General features: G+C 44.2%; 2 protein-coding genes across 2 annotated transcripts in view; one reads left to right on the top strand and one right to left on the bottom strand.

Annotated features, from left to right (window-relative positions):
• The window catches only part of LOC307022751 (glutamate receptor ionotropic, kainate 5-like), a gene marked incomplete at its 3' end in the record, with an annotated part of 608,764 nt that overhangs the window by 153,792 nt on the left and 433,126 nt on the right, over positions 1-21,846 (bottom strand). The window contains exons 11-13 of the mRNA XM_079655644.1: positions 19,510-19,617; positions 19,219-19,422; positions 7,236-7,349 (exon numbers count right to left, since the gene is read on the bottom strand). Coding sequence (XP_079511770.1) covers positions 7,236-7,349; positions 19,219-19,422; positions 19,510-19,617 — 426 coding nt within the window. The remainder of the gene's footprint in view (positions 1-7,235; positions 7,350-19,218; positions 19,423-19,509; positions 19,618-21,846) is intronic.
• The window catches only part of LOC307023321 (uncharacterized protein), a 104,976-nt gene continuing 83,728 nt past the window's right edge, over positions 599-21,846 (top strand). The window contains exon 1 of the mRNA XM_079656529.1: positions 599-2,012. Coding sequence (XP_079512655.1) covers positions 786-1,301 — 516 coding nt within the window. The 5' untranslated portion in view covers positions 599-785 and the 3' untranslated portion in view covers positions 1,302-2,012. The remainder of the gene's footprint in view (positions 2,013-21,846) is intronic.

Raw genomic sequence — 21,846 nt, 5'->3', positions numbered from 1 at the left:
CACGTCTCCTTACGCATACCAAATCATGGCATCACATCGGCCCAGTCCTCAAAGACCCCCACTGTCTTGCTGTCTCCCATTGCATCAACTACAACATTCTGGTCCTCACCTACAAAGCACTCCACCATCTGGCCCCCCCTTATCTCACAAAACTTCTCACTCCTTATCAACCCCCAGGGTCCCTCAGATCCACCGCAGCCGGAATCCTATCCATTCCCACATCCACACTCTGCAGCTTTGGGGACAGAGCCTTCTCAGTGGCAGCTCCTATGCTCTGGAATTCCCTCCCCCAAGATCTTCGTGACTCTGAGTCCCTCACAGTCTTTCAGTCCCGCCTCAAAACACATCTTTTCAACTATGTCTAGCCCCCCCCCCCCTCTCAATCAACTTCCTCTTGACTGCCTTTTTATTTTTTTATTTTACTATACTTACTTGTTTGCCTGTCCTTGTTTGTCTACCCTCCCTCATACTGTAAAGCGTCTTTGAGTTGTGAAAAGTGCTATGTAAATAAAATTCATTATTATTATTATTATCCTTGCTGAGGAGGCCAAGCCACACATCAGACGTCACAACAAGGATACAACAGCTAGTGTGAGTATATCATTGAAATTAAATTCAAACTGAACTTTGTTGAACGAGTTACCGGAGCATCCCGTGATCTCCAAGATAGACTGGTTCAGTTCATCACTCGAGAGCGGCAAGTCAACAGGGCCACTCCTTTCTGCAAGTACCTGGAAACTGAATTATTCCAGTCGCAGCAGCTGCACCAGCAGAGGCCAGTTGCTATGATCCCAGTCTGCACATCTACCACCTACTCAATAGTCAGCCAACATCAACAGGAGAGTGCCCTCCCCAGCAATACCTACTACTCCGTCAGCAGAGCTGCCTCCTCACCGTCAGCAGAGTTCCAGCCAGGTCCCAGCCAGTGGCCTAGGAACCCACCTCTGACATCAGTGTGGAGATCCCAGGAGTGTTGCTACGTAGAGCAGGTGAACCAGCAGCACAACTTGGAGCAACAGCAGCAGTACCATACCCTCCAGCCAGCCAGCACTTCTACTCAGGGCTACGTTCCTTCTCCTCGCCAGGCTGCATTCTTCAAACTTCCTTCTCAGCCTCCTCAGCAGCAAATCAGTGGTCCTTGGCAGCTAACACCCCAGCAGCCAGTCCAGAGTCCTCCTCCGTCTCCTCTTCCAGCTCAGCAGTCCCAGTACAATGTGACCCAGGACAGCCTCAATATCAAAGAAGACATCGATCTCTCAGCCTTACATGACGACAATACAAAAAATCACACAGAAATTTGAGATTGTATGTAATAAAAATTGTCAGTGCTATTTTCAGACTTTGTCCTTTTTTTTGGTCCTTCATCCTTACTAGACAAGTTATTTTCATTTCTATGTTAAAGTACTATGGGACTTTACATTTTGGCAACTTGAGATGTTTAAACTGTCTAAATGTTGGTCCTTTATTTTATTAATAAGTGGGGGAAAAAAAGTATTTTCAATCAAAATTTCAAAAAGAAAATGTATTACTCCATACACATTTTGGTTTAAAGGCCCTGTGAAGTGTGCACCTGTGCATGATCTGTTATGCTAATACGTATAGTAATGACCAAAATTGTCCATTGGAACCCATATCAAAATTTTTTGGAATAGCAACAAATTCTACGAGTTTTGAATTTTCCGGGGAAATCTGCAGTCGACCTTCGCCTTCGTGGGCGTGGCTTGCGATCTACTGCGTGACGTCACGAGATGGACGCCGCCGCACTGTTTACATTCACCACCGTTCGTTTTTTCTCTTTTTCAAAGTCGAATTTCTCAACGTTTTTGAGCTAGTATTTTCCTGGAAAGTGTGTCGGAGTCGACTGGAAGTGATTGCCAATCGAGAAAACCTGACAATGGAGGCGACAGTGAAGAAAGAGGGATGAAAAACACAGGGGAAACGATGCATTGCCGCTGGCTGTAGTAATGTCAAGTCTGCCGAAGTGGCGATGTTTCTGTTCCCAAAAGATGAAGGTGAGCCTGGCTGGTGTCATTGTTTCGTAGATTATTTGATTGATCATGATAAATAAAGGCCAGTGGTCGATTCGAGAGAGAGAGAAAGAGAGACTGACAGAGTTACAGGGTTGTTGTTAGCATCTGGTGCTAGCTCGGAGCTAACGGAGATTAGCTGTTTCAACAATAAGGAAAGGGAGAGTCCTCTCCTGTGGGACTGAGAGAGATAACGTCAGCTCAGGGAGGTAAACTGTAGCCTAAGTTATCTCAGTGGGTTTGGTCATCTATGTAAACAAATATTTCCATCTATGTAATATTAGTTGTATAAAATAGGTTAAGAAATCCTTCCAATGTTTTTTGATTATTGAAATATATGTTTCATATGAGTGTTGAGAGCTGTATCCGTAAATCTCTTAATGTTGCCCTCAAAGTGCACCAGATTGATCACTTTCCTCATCTATCCTGTCTGAAAAGCTGTCCAAATCAATCATTTCTCTCACACTAGTATCACTTTCCAGAGTCTCCGCCATGTTTACAATCGCAACTGGGTACATCTTGTGACGTCACAGCCACTATCGTCTGCAACTTCCGTTAGGCTCAGACGGCAAAATTAATAATTCATTAATTATGAATTATTAAAAATTATTTTAGCCATGAACAGGCACAATGATATGTAAGGAATGAAACTGCCATTTCATTTTGGTGCAAAAACATGCACTTCACTGGGCCTTTAAGTTACAATGCAATATGTGAAAAATATTTTTTTCATCACCACAATGTTAGTGTCTCTGTATTCATTTTAATGTCACTGCTTTGTGGGAATAATTACAGTATCATCTTGTCCCGCCATGGCACCGAACCAGCCTTTGGGGTAAAGTAGTGGCCCAGGTATCTTCTAATTTGCCTCCCCTCCTGGGTTCCATTGTTCCTTGCCCTCTCATGGTAAACATCCAGAAACACTTTGTCATTTCTCCATGCCCCTGGGATGACATTCAGGTTCTGCTCCTCCAGGTCCATCATGTTGTTGTGGGTGGCTGGATATATCAGTGAAGGATCACACAAGTTGTGATGATTTTTCTGCATGTCCCTGGCCTCTGGTTCATGGTCCTCAGCAAAACTTGGAACTTGTGTGCCGGAATACCAAAGGCATTCTCCACTACACGCCTGGCTCTGGAGAGTCTGTAGTTAAATATTCTCTCATGGTGCTCCATGTTTCTGATGGGAAACGGGTTCATCAGGCTCTTGTTGATCCCAAAAGCATTGTCCCCTATTATGTGACACGATTTGACAAGATGCCCTCACGAGTGCCTTACGAAGGGCAAAATGACACACAAATTAACACGAAAAGGAACCTTCCCCTCCTTTTTGGCATGCCAAAGATGTTGCCACGGCTCACAAAGTTGCTGCCGGAGCCTGAGAAATTCCACCGGCGGTCATACGATAGCTTAAGATGCCCTCACGAATGGCCCGATGTTGTTACGATCAGAGCCGAATTTCCTTTATCGTGTGTCCATCTGGTGTCAATTTCGGGACAGTGTGACAGGGGCTTTAATACACACTTAAAGGTATGGGTAGGTAAGAATGGAGAAACCAGCTCGAGTGCGCTAGTATTTGAAAATACACAACCAAAAAATATCACACACGAACGTGCACATGACCAATGAGGGCACGAGATAAGTTTGTGCACAGATGGAAGGCTGACAAGCAGGTAGGCCATCCAATTATCTGCCGCAAGCCGAGGCAGATAATTGGGCATGCTTTTTACGGCGCCACGGCTTCAACAGATGAAATATTTGTATACATTTATTGACAAAGCATTTAATTTATTCATTGCTATCGGGATGTTAAGAGCATTCCATGGAATATAAAAAAAATTGATCACTTTATTTGCTAAACTATGCGGTACTATTACATCCACGTAAATTACACATCACAACAATGAGGCCAGATAAATGAAACCAGGATACATCCTTTACCGTCAAACTGGATCTAAACACAGCTGCCTGTGTGCGTTCGTGTAAAGTTATACAAGCATTAGTACCACTGCTTTTCACAAGTAGACTCTTGCAGGCCAGAGTAGCTGGAGTGATTCAACAACAACAAAAATACATATCTGAGAAGAGATCAGGACGAAGAGGAAGAGGAAAAGGAAAAGAGAGTACACTTAAGAGAGCAGGAGGGTCAGAGCAGGAGGAAGCCAGGAGGAGATGAAGAGACCAGGAGGGTCAGAACAGGAGGAAGAGGAGGAGATGAAGAGACCAGGAGGGTCAGAGCAGGAGGAAGAGGAGGAGATGAAGAGAGCAGGAGGGTCAGAACAGGAGGAAGAGGAGGAGATGAAGAGACCAGGACGGTCAGAGAAGGAGGAAGAGGAGGAGATGAAGAAAGCAGGAGGGTCAGAGCATTAGGAAGAGGAGGAGATGAAGAGACCAGGAGGGTCAGAGCAGGAGGAAGAGGAGGAGATGAAGACATCAGTGAAGAAGAAGAAGACATGTATGTGAGGAAGATGAAGTGTCAGAAAGAGGGCCAGAGGCAGTGATCAGGAGCCAGAGGAGACTCCAGCTGGACCACATGGGATGTTGTTATTCTCCGTACATGTTCCATCACAGCAGCTCAATCTAGCACAGTGGTTCTCAACTGGTGGGTCGCGACCCAAAAGTTGGTGGCGGACCCGTTTCGAGTGGGTCGCAGATGTGTGAGTGAAGAAAAAAAATAAATAATAATAATTGGAATTCTTATTTTAAAAAGTCAAACTTTTATTTTGAAGGCCCGATTTTCTAACGCTGTGCATGCAGTCGGCGTTGGACTGGAAGTACCGGAGACCATAAACGGTTTTGAAACCTCTGTCACGTAGTGATCATTTTCTCAATAAAATATCTTTGCTGATTTTTCGAGTCTTCTGGCCAATCAGAATCAAGATTGTTGCCGGAAGTCCCCACGGAGAATAACTTTGCGGTAGAACTCTTCTTTATACATCCATGGGTACAACTTCAGATACAAATGAACATATAATGAAATATGACCCCCGGTTTGATGATTAACAGGTCACAGAACAATGGAAGCTATCTACCCTTACCCACAATTTAAAGTAAGTCACACAGACTATCTCCTCTTTACTCTTCTCACAGAAAGATGTCAGAACAAAGTGAAAAACAAACAATGGCATAAAATATTATTAATATGTCGGGTAGTAATAGATTTATTTATTTTCTTCTCAGAGTGTACCAGAATGCGTAGTTTACGTTAGTATTTCTAAAAATCTCCTTGGGGTATCCCCCCAGACCCCCCTGCTGGGGTTGGGTTTCCAGGATGTGTGCCTTTTTATATAGTTCAGCTTTGATTCCATCATCTCATTAAACCTTTTTTAAAAGCATAATTTAGTTCTGTGAAGGGATATAAGGGATACATGCACTGTACTTCACTTGTATTAATATTGTATGCTGAAAAGCGTATATAGTACAGCATTTATTTTTGTTGAATAGATTTGAGTGCTTCAAAATGTTGGGTCGCGATGTATTGACCAAGTAAAAAGTGGGTCCCGAGGCCTGACCAGTTGATGATCTAGCAGCTATTAGTACGGACACATATTGAAATGTGTTGCTGCACAGGTCACCTTTAGCTCTCTGAGAGATGGGTGATGTCATGTGTGTACTTCATTATCATGTACTTTGACTGTACTCACAGTAAACAGAGTTATAGGTATCATGAGTACTTTCTGCTGTTTTATATGTTAGTTTGTTTGTCCGAACACCTTGTTTCTCTTGTGCATTAAGAACACTTGTATTGGAGCATGATTTAACAATAAATAGGTTATACAGTATCAAATACCACGTACTGTCCGCCGTCCGCTGCCACCCTGGCATGACCTCTTGCCCCCCCTTTGCCACCCCATGTAAAATGTTCTAGAACCACCACTGCAGCAGCTTCACACAGATTTACTTTTTCTGTTCCTTCTTATTTGTCCATTTCAGTTAGGTGTTCTTGCACACAATATATGTATTCATTCAAGTAGCATTCAGCCAGTTAGAAAATAAGTACATATAGTCCTCACTGCATCAATATATGCAGATTTATAAAGTAATCGCAGGCATGCTTGTTCACTCTAATCTCCCACCAGACCAGGCTTCTGAAGCATGGACTTCACCTGTTTGTAATTCCAGTCAGGAGCCCCCCCATCCTCCCCCAAAGGCTAACAAATAACGTGTGCCAAGCAGCAGCTCCTGTCACATTTCTCCACTGAATCATATCCCCTCCAGTCTCCAAAAAACAAGAGGGAACATGCCCTCTCTCTATGTCCTTGGCTAGCCCCCCCCCCCCCCCCCCCACTGAAGGGTCTCTGCGGTCACAGGGATATTTGTTGTGGCTCCGTCCTGAACTCCCAGTGTAACTGTTTGACCTGAGGGTACTGTTGGAGCCTCAGAAAGCAGAGCGACTCAACAGGTGCAGACGCTCTGAGGTGAATCTGAGCATTGAATGGACTTTCATCAGCATCTTAAAACTCCTAATTGTATTGTAGGAAAACAACTAGTTTTACAGCGACAGCCCCCCAGTTTTATATCCATCTGTAGTCCTTCAGCCTGTGAAACAGGGACAGCTCAGCCCAATCACAGCTAACATGTCAACTCTGCTCCTAACACTAGGGTGGGTCACATGCAGAATGTAAACTCCCCCTCTGTGGGACTATTAAGGGTATATCAAATTTAAAAAAAAAATGTACATGTTACTGTGTCATACTAGACAAAGGACTTTTTGATTTCTCCTTATTTCTATCCAGGATGGTGCTGTTTCCATAAAGATTCAGGACTTGTATATTGCAGAGAAATAAGGCCACAGTGAGTAAAATGAGACAGCCTGAAGCTGCTGGGATTCAGAGGGTTATTTCAGTTCTACAACGCTGACTCACTTTAAGCAGGGTGGATCAGCATTACTTTTGCTTGAGGGCTAAAGTTCTCCAGAGCAGGTTTATTTTCAAGCTAAATATATTTGTGTAGGTTGGAATCATTTTGTTGATGGACGGGTTTAAAATAGAGGCTTTTGGTGGTCCCTCTACTCGACCAATCTCAACAGGGCTGTCCAGCTAACCAATCAGAGCACATGGGCTCTGTTTCAGACAGAGGGCGAAAAGAGGCAGTTTGAGAACAGTAAAGAGCTTTTTGATTCTAGTCCCTCTTCAACAAATGAAAAACCAACTACATAATAAAGTTTAGAGCTGGGTTTAAATCTGAAATGGAAAAATAATACATTTACCAGATTAACCCGGTAGAGGATGCTGATCCCCAGAGTCATGAAGGGTTTGGAGAAATCGATCACCTTCTCTCTCTCTGAGGTGATGGTGAAGCCGGCCACAGCCACGTCTGCTTTCTACAGAGAGAGAGAGAGAGAGAGAGAGAGAGAGAGAGATTTGATTTTTGAAACCACCTTTATTCACAATTTTTCACAAAAAACAAACACATTATCACCAAATAATAAATGTTTTGTTTGACATGGTGCTAAACTTAAAATCAAAATCTGTAACATTGTTTGACTTTCACACAAAAAAACCTATGGAAAAGAGTCATTGTCATTTGGAGAGTTCAGTCCATTGCAGTGAGCAGCGATCAGTGCCAGCTCTGCAGCAGGAGGCTGCTCAGACCTGAGGCCAGGCCTGCAGCGTGTGGCCCCCTGCAGGCGGGGGCCACACACCTCCACCACCTGGCCCAGCGTGAGGACCCTCTCCTCACAGAGTCTCTGTTGCAGAGAAGGCCCAGCACCTTGAAGAGACCTCCATAGAAACCCGAGAGACCGTTCAATTGTAATCCTTTCAGGTCCATCAGGAACAGCGACTCAGCCAGACCCAGCCAGACCCAGCCAGACCCAGCCCACCACAGCGCTCCAATAAGGCCCGAGCTACAGGTCTCCGGACCAGGTCAGCAGGTCCAGTCAGGAACCTCTGGACGAACGGGAGCCTGAAAGCAGCCCCTCTGCCTACCAGGTGAACCAGGCCATGTCCCCCCTCCTCCTTTGTCAGGAACAGGAAGCTCTTAGGGACCCAGTGCATGCGGTCCCAGAAGAAAAGCACCACAAACAAAGATGCTCTCTTAGAAATCCCCTCGAGAAACGTCAATCTTTAAAGAGCCCAGCTTTATGACACTCATAATGACATTATAATTGCATAAAGAAAAACATGGTTGAAGAAAAATAAAAAGAGAAAAAATAAATAAAAACAAGATGTACTTATTCATATATCACACACACAGACCTGAGTGTCTGTGTGTGTGATACTGTGTGTACCGGCTGCCGGTTTGCTTTCTACGCGTGAAACCGTTGGCTCCGCCACGGACTGACTGACCGGCGGTTCCACCACCGGCGTTTCGGGCGCGGGCCCGGACGTGGACAAAGCAACTGGCAGCGGCTCCGCAGCGGGCGCGGACCCCAGCACCGGCGGCCCTGCCGTGGACAAAGGGACTGGCAGCGGCTCCCTCCCTAGAGGAGGTGTGGTCCACCCCCCACTCATAAAAAATAGCACTTTACCCCTGCCTATATGCCGTGAGCTGATTATCGAGCCTTCATTGTAACAGTCGCGGTTGTACTGTGTGTGTGCGTGTGGGGAGGGTTGCAGTAGAAAATTCCACTCTAACGCCGCCGCCACTGTGGGCTAAGCCCCGATTTTTTTCAGATCCTGGCAACGCCCCTGAGCTACCATTTGGTTTCCATGGTAGCGCGTCTCTTTAGTAGCGCACAACTGAAAGTCTGAGAGGCTTGTTCACAGAAAACAGAACAAGAATCGACAACTCCACCCTCTGCTCACTCCTTTCCTGTAAACTACAGGTCCAGCCAGGCAAAACAGTGCACTTCTCTTTCCCGCACTACTGTGACAGACCATGGGGCTGGGTCAGCCACTAACATATTCATATTTCTCTTCTCAAAAAGTGTTAGGGTTAATATGAACGTTACTTTTTAACTGAAATGATCAAATAAAGTCAACATTTCACAGTGTTTACAAACATTGACCATACCGTTCACCAGCCCCACCCCCCTATGCGTTGCGAGCTCTTTGTTTAAAACGAATGGGCCATCGGAATGTGTGTGTCCCTGTTCTTTAGTAGGTTTAACTTTACGTTATCCTTTAGACCCGGTACGCAGAACCGTAAGCCAGACGCACTGTCTCGTCTCTTTGAGCCTGCCCCTACTGCCAAGAAACCTGAATCAATCCTTCCACTAAACCGTGTGGTTGGGTTGGTAATTTGGCAGATAGAAACAGATGTGAAGCAGGCTAATGTTTTGAGCCCGGCACCTAGTGAGTGTCCAGACAACCGTTTGTTTGTCCCTGTGTCTTTACGCTCTCAGGTAGTCCACTGGGCTCACACTTCCAAGCTCACATGCCATCCGGGGGTCCGGCGAACTATGTTTGCCATAAAGCAGCGGTTCTGGTGGCCGTCCATGAGGAAAGAGGTCTTTGAATATGTGGCGGCCTGTCCAGCGTGCGCCCGGAATAAGACTTCTTCCCAGGCCCAGGTGGGTCTGCTCCAGCCCCTCCCAGTGCCTCAACGACCATGGTCGCATATCTCCATGGACTTTGTGACTGGATTCCCACCTTCCAAAGGTAACACTACCGTCCTTACAGTGGTGGATCGGTTCTCAAAGATGGTACATTTCATTCCTCTGCTCAAACTTCCCTCTGCCAAGAAAACGGCAGAGGTCATGCTTACTCATGTGTTCAGAATTCATGGTTTTCCCAGCGACATAGTCTCAGACAGAGGTCCTCAGTTCACTTCCATCTTCTGGAAGGAGTTTTGCCAGCTCCTCGGCGCCACCGTCAGCTTGTCCTCCGGTTATCACCCGCAGTCCAACGGTCAGACAGAACGCCTGAATCATGACCTCGAAACCTGCCTCAGGTGTCTCGTGTCCCAGAAGTAATCCACTTGGAGCGATCATCTGACCTGGGTAGAGTACGCACACAACACTCTTCCATCGGCTGCCACTGGTCTCTCCCCGTTCCAGTGTGCGAACGGATATCAGCCCCCTCTCTTCCCTGCCAATAAAGAAGAAGTCAAGGTGCCATCCGCGCACGCTATGGTTCGACGCTGTCAGCGGGTCTGGGCCGGTGCTGGGCAGGCGCTCCTCCGAACCTCGAACCGGATGAAGTCAGTGGTGGATCATCACAGACGTGCGGCCCCCCTCTACAAGCCGGGACAGAAATTCTGGCTCTCTACCAAGGACCTACCTCTATATGTTCATTCCAAGAAGTTGGCACTGAGCTTTGTGGGTCCTTTCCCAGTCTCAAAAATCATTAACCCTGTCTCTGTGCGCCTCTAACTCCCCAGGTCCTTGAAGGTTCATCCTACGTTTCATGTCTGCAAACTCAAGCCAGTTCAAGAGAGCACTCTGGTTCCCCCCTCCAAACCCCCCCCTCCACCCCGGATCATTGATGGTGGCCCGGTGTACACGGTCAGGAAAATTCTGTCGGTCCGCAAACGGGGCCGAGGACGCCAATTCTTGGTCGATTGGGAGGGATACGGTCCTGAGGAACGTTGCTGGGTCTCTTCGACTTTCGCGGTGGATAAAACACTCATAAATGACTTCTATGATCGCCACCCTGAGCAGCCTGGGCCGTCGGGAGTCGGCCCTAGAAGGGGGGGTACTCTTGTGTCCCGTCAATTATGTTAGTTTGTTATGTATTTGTAACGTTCATGCTTGTTTTGTTTGTTTCACTTCCTGTTTTATTTTGTACTCCTTGTCTCATTCCAGGTGCCTTTACTTCCTTGGTTCTTGTTTCCCGCCATCGTCAGCGTCTGCCCCGCCCCTGATTGTTTCCACCTTTTCCCACTTACCTCTTGTATATATTGTCCTGTCTCCCCTTGTCTGTTGTCAGTTCGTCTTGTTCGTCATGCCAAGAAGTCAGATCCAAGCAGCCATAGAGAGACCAAGTACCTTTTGAGATATCCTCCATGAGAGCGTTTTCTTTTGTGACCGTTTTGTCACTCCCTCTGTAAAGAGTGTTTCTTTGTTTTTTGATCCATTAAAGTTTATTTTTTCTTCAAACCTTTTCGTCTCCGGGTTGTGCAATTGAGTCGTCATATCAGTGAGTCACGGTGCATAACATTCGCTCATCGAGCCGGGGTTAGGTTATTCGCCTGCAAGAAAAGGCACTGGCGCGGGACCGTAGCAGGATGTGACGCATATTTTAGTTGAACTAATTCAAAACGTTTTATTTATTTTTTAAGTGTCACAGTATCACCGCAAAATACAAGATATGAAAAATGTTCAACCGTGCAACAATATAAACAGTCCTACAAATATTTCTATTTTATTTCCTTCTTATTTTTGTCTAGACTCAAGGGAGCCAGAGCAGAGGGCTTATAGAGCCGCATGCGGCTCGAGAGCCGTTCTCAATGCGGTTGGGTAGTACTGTCTCTGACCCTGTCGCCTTGGAGAAATCTTTTCAATTTACACACGGCATCTATTGCGCGTCTGTCCGTCTTGGGAGAGGGATTCCTCCTCTGTTGCTCTCCCTGAGGTTTCTCCCATGTTTCCTTTTAAACTGTGGGTGTTCTCTGGAAGTTTTTCCTTGTACAATGTGAGGGTCTAAGGACAGAGGGTGTCGTATTGTCATACTGATATTCTGTACAAACTGTGAAGTCCACTGAGACAAATGTAACATTTGTGATATTGGGCTATATAAATAAACATTGATTGATTGATTGATTGATTGATTGATTGATTGATTGATTGATTGAAGGGAGTTCCACAGGGCTCTATTTTGGGGCCTTGGCTCTTTCATTATATGTAAACAATATTTGTAATCAGATGCAACTTTCTACCTATCATATGTATGCTGATGACACTATTGTATACTCATGTGCTCCTTCTCTGGATATGGCCGTTTCCAATTTAAAATCTGATTTAAGTATGCGCTTCTTGATTCTAAGCTGCTATTGAACGGTAAGAAAACCAAAGCAATGCTTTTTGCTCCCAAGTCAGCGTTCTCTTGCCTCTCCATTGACACCCTTGATGGCGTCTCTATTGAGTTTGTCGATACATACAAATATCTGGGCTTTTGGTTGGACAGAAATCTAAACTTTAAACACCACATTGAAGTTTTAACTAAGAAATTGAAATACACATATTGGCTTCCTTTACAGACTTAAATGTTGTTTTTCAACTTCTTCCTTTAAAAGGTCTCTGGCTTATTCCTGTCCCAGCTTGACTACGGTGATATACTTTATAGATTTGCCTGTCCCACTGTTTTGGCCAAACTTGACCCACTCTACCATGCTGCACTGCGATATATATCAAATGCACCCTATAGGACTCATCATTGCACACTGTATAGCCTAACTGGATGGTCCTCACTTAGTATGCGTAGGATGCAGCATTGGTTTTTATTCATGTATAAAGCCATTTTAGGTAAGCTTTCACTGTATGTGCCAGATTTGCTCCAGTTTGTGACTCTTACAACCTCAGACTCAGTGCCTGGATACGGTTCCAGGTTCCTGCTGTGCGGACTGAGGCTGGAAAAGGGAGTCTTTTTCATTATGGTCCTTGGTCTTGGAATGACCTTCAATCAAGCCTCAAACTGACGGCACTTGTCCCTATAGCCTGTTTTAAATTGAAGTTGTCTGAGGTCCTTACCACCAGCTGGTCTTGCAGTCATAAGTAGTACCTTTCTTACTGTCCCAAATGTGCACAATGTAGTGACTGCTTTTTTTTGTTTGTTGTTTGTTTACTTAGTTGTGTTCTCTGTATTTGATATGTCTGTGTTATGTGTAAACATGTGTAACGTTGCTGCCTTCTTGGCCAGGTCAGCATTGTAAATTAGATTTTATCTCAATGCTTTTTATCTGGTTGAATAAAGGTTAAATACATTTTAAAAAATTGTAGGTTTGCATTATGTTCCCTTTTATTAAAGTGTGTCTTAAATTCTGATTTGCTTATGGAATTTCCCAAAGTACTATATGTGCAGCCGAATAATCCAGGCAGTGTTAGGAGCAAATAAAAAACAACCCACTCTACCACGCTGCAATACGATATATATCAAATGCACCCTATAGGACTCATCATTGCAAACTGTACAGCCTAACTTGATGGTCCTCACTTACTATGCGTAGGATGCAGCATTGGTTTTTATTAATGTATAAAGCCATTTTAGGTAAGCTTCCACTGTACATATGTTCCAGATTTGCTCCAGTTTGTGACTCTTACAACCTCAGGATACGGATGGATGGATACGGTTCCAGGTAATATTAATAATAATAATAATACATTACATTTATAAAGCGCTTTTCCTGGTGATCAAAGCACTTACAAGCAAGTAAAAAAAAATAACAACAAAAGTAAAAAGTGCTAAACTAGGTGGAATAAGGGCGAGGGGTTAGTGGATTAGGAGTTGAAGGCAAGAGTGAAAAGGTGAGTTTTGAGAGATTGTTTGAATGATGTGAGAGTGTTGGTAGATCTGACGTGGCTGGGGAGGGAGGTCCAGAGTGTGGGGGAGGCTGCTACGAAGGCCCTGTCACCCCAGGTCCGGAGCTGCGTCCTGATGGGCTGCAGTAGGTTAGCTTCAGCAGGCCTGAGGCGACAGGTGGGGGTGTGTACCTGCTGTGCGGACTGAGGCTGTAAAAAGGAGTCTTTTTCATTATGGTCCTCCATCTTGGAATGACCTCCAATCAAGCCTCAAACTGACGGCACTTGTCCCAATAGCCTGTTTTAATTTAAGTTGTCTGAGGTCCTTACCACCAGCTGCTCTTGCAGTAATAAGTAGTACCTTTCTTACTGTCCCAAATGTGCACAATGTAGTGACTGCTTTTCGTCTTTTGTTTACTTAGTTGTGTTTTCTGTATTTGATATGTCTGTGTTATATGTGTAACGTTGCTGCCTTCTTGGCCAGGTCAGCATTGTATTAGATTGTATCTCAATGTTTTGTATCTCAATGTTTTCATCTGGTTAAATACAGGTAGCTCTCAGTCTCAGAAAGCTTGGGGACCCCTGGCCTGATAGTGACTTAACGAAGATGTAGAAACTGCTAGAAACTGCTAGAAACTGCTAGAAACTGCTAGAAGATGTAGAAACTGCTAGAAACTGCTAGAAGGGGGTGTTAATATTATTATTTTCACTGGCAATATGTGTAAATGTCAAGTTTAAATGCATTTGTAATCAGGGTGACTTATACAAGGGATTTTCATTTAAGGAGCAGTTGGGTTAAATACGATTACAAAGCGTTTATCACATGTAGGTGAATCATCACAGATGAGTCGGGGGTTCTTATAGAATGGAGACCAACTCAAGGGGTCCACAAGAAAAAAAGGAAGGGAACCTTTGGTATTAGAGAACAGGTAAGGAAAGCTAGAAAGTTATTCTGTGATTCAATCAGGCTTTGTAAGAATAAAAGCCACATGAACACAGCTTCTACACAGCCAGCCGCTGTCTTTGTTATTTACACCGGCTTTGCTGAAGAAATCAGCAACGTAAGTCATGACGTGGCTCGTAGAGGGCTCTGGCTGGTCAGTATGGAACTAGAACGGAACTCATTTCAGTTGAAAAAGGATATATTTAACTGCTGTTAAAACGGTCAGATCTGTCTAAATACGATGAGCGGATCAGAAACATAGAAGACGTTCATGAGACTCCTCACACTATATCTCTTTCTTAATTAGTGCACCTGGCTTCCTGTTTATCTCAGTGGACTGTCGGAGCCATTTCCTTAGTTTATATTAACTTATAATTTTTGGATTAGATATAGAGCATTTATAGCATGAGACTGTGTGGTGTGTATTGTGATATTCATGTGAATGTATTGTGCTCTCAGTATAACTGTGCCCCCTGCTGTCTACACAGCATATAGACACACGAGCAGTGATGAAGTGCGCAGTAAGCATGTATAATGTGTGTGAGCCAGCACTGGTGAAGAAACCCTGTTAACGTCCTGTAAGTTGAGTCTTTCATGTCCAATCTCAATATGGAAATATTACATTGGTGACGAGGAGTAAGCAAAAGGACACACGAAGGATAAACACAGACTTCGCTCAGTTTTCCGGAAAAGAAAAGGAAGAAAGACGGACAATTGGAGAGTGAAGCTAAGCTAACTACGCTAAGCTAAAAACGAAAACGTGGCAGTCGGCGCATCGCAGCAGCAATGGCCGTGAATACCGCTCTTCTCCCACCGTTTGACACAGAAACGGACCTTGGCTCTTTCGGACCTCGCTGGACGAAATGGATGGAAAGGTTTGAAAACTACACCACTGCTATGACCATAAATGGCGATGCTAGGCTAAAGGCATTAATGCTGCACTTAGCAGGAGAACGTGTGCATGATATCTACGACACACTATAAGGAGAAGATGAAAAATATGCAGACGCTAAGCAGAAGCTATCTACATATTTCTCACCCAAGAAAAACGTCCAATATCAAGGGTACATCTTCAGAAAAGCTAAGCAAGATCCAGGTGAAACTTTGGACAGTTATCACACAAGGTTGAGGATGCTCAGAAAGGCACTGAGAGAACCAGATTGAAGCCTAGATGCACTTTTAGACCATGGGAGAACAATGGAGCTGTCCGAACTTCAAGCAAGTGGCATAGAAAAGGGCACAACAGCTACAGTCAACAGGCTGGATCAAAAGACCGCAGAGAAGCATCCAAGCAGCAGTAAATGGTCGGAGAAACGCTTTTCCAGCAACCGCTGCACAAGCTGTGGAGGTAAATATCCCCATGATGGTGAATGCCCTGCTAAAAGTAAACAATGTAGAGCATGTGGTAAGCTAAATCATTTTGCAAAACAATGTCGCTAAAGATCTAAAGACAGTGACACAAGACAGACACAACGCAGAGCTAACACGCATTCTAAGAAGATTCATCATATAAGAGGGGCTGCACCAAATGAGAAAATAGAGCATAACTCATCCAGCAGTGACGATGCTTATGTTTTTACAGTTGAAGCTGACAATATTTCAGAGCTGCCACAGACTCATATCAAGCTAAATGAAAATAGCATGCTTGTTTTAATCGATTCAGGAGCTACAGCAAACTGTGTCAGTGAATCAAGCTTCAGAGACCTGGCGCCTCTTCCACAACTCAGCCCCACAACAACAAAGATATATCCATTCCGCTCCAACGTCCCATTCAGGGCTCGAGCTTAAGGGCGTCCCGTCGCCCTGGGGCCGAAAAAAATAGGGTCGGGGAGGATAAAAAAAAATGTTGGGACGAATTTGGGATGAGAGTTAAAATAAAAATACCCTGCTAACTCTACTACGAAAGGCGATGAAAATGAAACTGACTGCACGTTTTGTGTAGCACACAGTTATTAAACCTCTTTGTCAACATAAACACACACGCACAAAACATTTAGCAACCCGCGAAATATACCGGGGCCACGTATACCGACAGCCAGCGGCACAGCTTTCCGCAAATTCCTGGCCCGCGAATAATGAGAACTCTCCATTGCATTCAGTCCTTAGCAATATGCTGCGCCTCTCCCTTATTGCTAAATAAACATTATATCGCAGTTTTAGTTTCGCCAACTCCATTTCTAATATGCAATAAGACCAATCCAGACGAGAGATCTCTCTCTCCCGTCTGTGTGCGAGGGGGCGGGGCAGTTTGTAAAGGTCTCCTGACTGTGTTACAGACTGTCATCCTGGTTAGTGGTTACTCTGGGTTCTGTCTTCTGTCTTCAGGACAGAGTGTTGGATTTATTTGTTAGTTGGATGGGACTTGATTGGATTCAATATTAGAGTAACTTTCTCGTTTGTGTGTTTTTTTTAAAATATGTTTGGCCTTTTTTCTGTGTTTGACTGATTTCCTCAAATAAAAAGGTTGATGAATTATCATCTAGATTTGTGTGATGTTTTATTTATGTTAAAGGTCACTTTGAATGATTTTAACTAATGATAATGTAGAAAAACTAATATTTTAAATTCGGGATGGTCCACATTAATTTCGGGACGACTTAGATTGTATTTCGGGACGGTTCCGGGAGGATGGTGAAAAAAGTTAGTCGAGAGCCCTGGTCCCATTGCCTGATCTGACTGTTCGTGCAATGTCGAGAAGGGACAGAAAAACAAAATGTTGACATTCTTTGTGATTAAAGGAGATGGATTTAATATTCTAAGCTACCAGACATCCAAAACACTGGGATTGATTAAAATTGTCACCGCAGTGTCATCCAGACCACAGCATCTCACAGTCGCAGATGAGCTGGAGGAAAGCAATCCCGAGCTGTTTAAGGGAATAGGCCAACTGAAAGACGCTCAGGTAAAGCTTCATATAAATCCTGACATCAAACCGACATGTCAACCACATCGACGAGTACCATTCCACATCCGCCAGAAGGTTGAGGATGACCTTTGCAAGCTAGAAGCAGAGGACATCATAGAGGAGGTGACTGGACCGACTCCATGGGTATCACCTATTGTTGCACCACCCAAGCCTAAAGACCCCAACAAAGTAAGAATTTGTGTTGACATGCTAACACAGCCATAGAGAGGGAAAGACACATCACCCCCACAATGGATGACGTGATACATGAGTTAAACGGAGCAACTGTGTTCTCTAAATTTGACCTGAGAGCTGGATATCACCAGCTAGAGCTTCATCCAGACAGCAGATACATCACAACATTTTCCACTCACCTTGGACTAAGACGCTACAAAGTTTTGGCATATCCTCTGCAGCCGAGGTGTTCCAAAATGCCTTATGTCAAACACTGCACGGTCTGAAAGGTGTGAAGAATCTCAGCGATGACATCATTGTTCATGGTGCCACTCAGGCTGAGCATGAAAACAACCTCAGAGCCCTGTTCCAGAGACTGAAAGACAGTGGTCTCACACTTAATCGTGAGAAATGTGAATTCAACAAATCCAGGCTTGAGTTTTTCGGCTTCATCTTCTCAGCGCAAGGTGTTTCAGCTGATCGCAAAAAGGTTGTGGCAGTCCATCATGCCACAGATCCTGAAAATCAGAGTGAGGTCAACAGTCTGCTGGGCATGGCCAATTATTGCTCCAGGTTCATCAAAGATTTCTCATCAATTTCCGAAAAAGAATTATGACATTTTCTCTTACTGGACCTCTTTGAAATGCAATTGAATACCCCTGCATTATAGCAACAATAATAATAATAATAATAATAATAATAGCAATAATAATTGGGAGGGGGGGGGCGCGGCTGTGATTATGTTCTCTGAGGGGAGGCTCACCTTCCCACACTTTGGGAACCCCTGATCTAGAGAATTCGAACGGCACTTATCATGGCTGCCACTGAGGGACTTCCGGGTCATTTCACTCCGTTAGGAAGGTTCCTAAGCTAAATGGACTATTGGACTTCAGCCCTGGGTCCCACTCACAATGAGGGAGCAGCAAGCGGATTGGCTGACACCGAGTGTAGTGCATGTGCTGAAGTGTATGGTCTAACCAAGGCCTCTGTGTTGGAGCTCTTCTATGACCTTTTGATTCGTCTATTTACCTTTTTTTTTTTTTGACTTGTAACAGCGCGGTGTAGAAAGAGAATATAGGTCACAGCAGGTGATGAGAATCAGGTCTGTGCGGAACGGAGAACACAACATTTGTTTGCTTGAGTTAACCACAAATCTTATTACAGGCATCTAACCAAAAGCACTTCCAAAAAACTGTTGAATTTTCGATGATCGAACAGGAAGTGCTAAAATGGTTTAGGACTCATTCCTGCACCACTCTGATATGATTATAGGGTGTGAACAATTGTCTTAGCCTCTTTATATAATCTTTCACAACAACTGTAATATGCTTATATACAACCCACCTGATTAAATGATATTACGGATAAAGTATATGCATAACAAAGGGCGACAGCTCGGTGTGCTCTGCTGCTTCAGTGCTTTGTGCTTCACAAAGGACTTCATAAACCTGTGGATGACTTCATAGAGCCTACGTCCATATTGTATAGTCTATGGAGTCGAGCCAAACCATGCACTATAAATGTCTGTATTTAAAACAAGTGGTATAGAAAGAGGTCTCTCAAGTATTCTCTGCTGTTAGATTTTTATTTTAATAATAATGCAGCAAAACACAAATTCGGAAAATCCAGGTAAGGTAATGTGCATGTGTTACAATGTGTGGTGACGGCTCCTTTTGTCATCCAGTTTTACAGGAACTTCTCTCAGAATCCCTGTGTTCCCTTTCAGAGGGAGTTGCAATCAAAACTGGACAAACTTTGAATGTGGATAGCTTGTCTAAATATGTTAGTTATTCCTCTTCTTTCAAACATTGTTCCCCTCCCCCACTCACCCGGTTGATCAGCTCCCCCACCATGCCGGTCCAGCTGCCGTTGGGCTCCGGGGCCCCGTACAGCCCGTCGTCCACCAGCTTGATCTTAAAGGAGAACTTCAGGGTGCCGGCCAGCTCTCGGAGCATGTCCATACAGAAGCCCTCATACTGGTCGTTTCCCTGGAAGTCTTGGTAGTTGGACCTCCGCATCACGTACGGGTTCTCCTACCAGAGGAAGTGACATCATCAGCAGTTGATTTAGGAGGAGAAACCTCATGCAGTGAAATCCAACTCTACATTATGACATATTACCAGTATTGTGGTCACGATTAGCGTCTTGTTAACCAGCGTGTCCGAGGCGTTCAGGTCCAGGGACGTGGAGTTCATGGCCAACGTGTTGTTGGAGTACCATGTACCGATCTGAGCAGGAGGAGGAGGAGGAGGAGGAGGAGGAGGAGAAAGAAGAGGTAACAATGAAGGAAATATCTTGGACAAAGATGAAGCAAGTGGTGTAAAGTAATTAAAAACATTTACTCAAGTACTGTACTCAAGCACAATTTTGAGATACTATATACTTCTAACCCACTACAATTCAGACGTAAATAGTGTACTTTAACTTGACTTACTTTGCAGTTCTGGATTAATGATGTGAAATATAAACAAATGTTAAATCAGACTTTAGTTCCACCTGGATTAAATTCACAAGCTACCCTGCAATATACAAAGTCATTCAAACTAGCTGCACCTTTACCAGCTTTGAGAAAACTTTCATGATCAATCATTATAAAACATATATATATTATTCTGAAATGAACCAATCTGCACAAGGACTACTTTTACTCTTGCTACTTTAACTATATTTTGATGATAATAGCAGGGCTCTCAAGTTTTGAACAGAGTTCAGAGTGAGATTTTGGCAGCGGTGTTTGGTACTCCAACTTCTGGCTCCCCTCAAACTTCCCATGAAGCCCTCTGTACCGCGAATGTCAACGGGGGGGGGGGGGGGGTGCTAGTGGAGTTTGTTTACAAAATTGCGGCGCAACTTGGTGGGCGGTACCCTGGAAAGAAATCTCTACGTGAGAAATACAAGGTGTGGCGTGTGAGCGGAGTGAAATGCGTGTGTCTCACGCCAAATGCGTGACCCTTGAGAGCTCTGTAATACTTTTCCAATTTTACTTGAGGAACAGGGGCGGCGCCAGGAGGTAGCTTGGAGTTGCTATAGCAACTCCAACAATTGGCCTAGCAACGGCTAAGCAACCCCATTGTTTTGTTATGAAAATGTATCTATATGTATTTATACACATTCTCGCGAGATCTATCAGGGGTCGTTGTAAGTTAAAGCGTTAAAGCAGTAAAAACTGTTACTTGGCTAATGTTGTTATAATTCTCAGTATGATGTGAAAACAGATCGAAAATGGAAAGATTTCTCACAAGTCAGCGTAAACGACCGCGATCTCCCACGGTGCTGGTCCAGCTGGACAACCCTATGTGTGTGTGTGTGTGTGTGTGTGTGTGTGTGTGTGTGTGTGTTTGTGTGTCTGTCTGTCTGTTTGCGGTGTGGTGATGAGGTTTATGCCACAGCATACCAGTTGAAACAGTGAACGATCGCTATTGTGTACTTGTACACTTAGGGCAGTGGTTCTCAAATGGCGGTACGGAACCTGTAATGAGTGACACGACAGTAAAGAAAAGTTCCAGAGTAGAGTAGCTAAGTGTGTTAGGTCTAACTCTTAAATGTGGCCGCAAAGTATAGCAGCATTATGCATATGTACATATGTACATATGTGTACATGTCAAAATCCCATGCTCATAAAATGCTCATATATTTTTCTCTCTTCATTCCCCACGCCCCAAAATAAATAAATATACTAATTTTAGGAAAAGTATCGAAGTTTGAGCAGTGTGGGTTTTTATATGAACACATATTTCAAAACGCGAAGTGTAATAACAGCAGTTGCCTCCCTGTCAGAATGACAAAGATCCTCAGTGAAGCACAAGCCCATGTTTCTCACTACATTGTAAGTACAACTTATTAAAAAGATCAGTTCAATGCAACTAATGTCGTCTTAGTGTTATTGCATGATGTTAAAATTGGTTTGCCATTAATTTAATGATGGATTGTAAACATTTGAAATGTAGCATTTAAAGAGCAACTTCCAGGTTAAAGACACCTGTGAATAAATGTGTAGGAAAATGATGAATACACTAGATTTTCCCAAAAATATACAGAAATATACACTACAGTGACATCTGGCGTCGTTTTTGTAAGAAATGTTCACTTCCGCATAAAAAAGCCTCGGCACGTGACCTCCCGCGTGTGACGTAACACGGGGGACACAAGGGGGAGAGCGGCAGGTGTAACGTATTAATAAACATGGATCCCAATGCTAGTTTCGACACAGAAGACACAGAAGAAGTTGAACATGAATATTCAAATGCATATGACGGACCACAACCTTATAATTATGAGCCTGCTAGGCGTCCAAGAGACCAGGAGCAGCCAAGGATTAGAAGAAATAACGGCCATCGGAGATAAATTGAGCTGTGGTGTGAGGAGAACCAGTGGAGAACTGGGCAGCTATCTTGGTGAGTGACCGGCGTTAGCTACAGAATATTAGCTCACGTCACATCACAACATTGTAAAGTTAG

The sequence above is a fragment of the Notothenia rossii genome, assembly GCF_949606895.1.
Source record: "Notothenia rossii genome assembly, chromosome: 10".
NCBI classification, from domain to species: domain Eukaryota; kingdom Metazoa; phylum Chordata; class Actinopteri; order Perciformes; family Nototheniidae; genus Notothenia; species Notothenia rossii.
The sequence above is the reverse complement of the archived record's forward strand: the minus strand, read 5'-3'. Positions and strand labels throughout refer to the sequence as shown.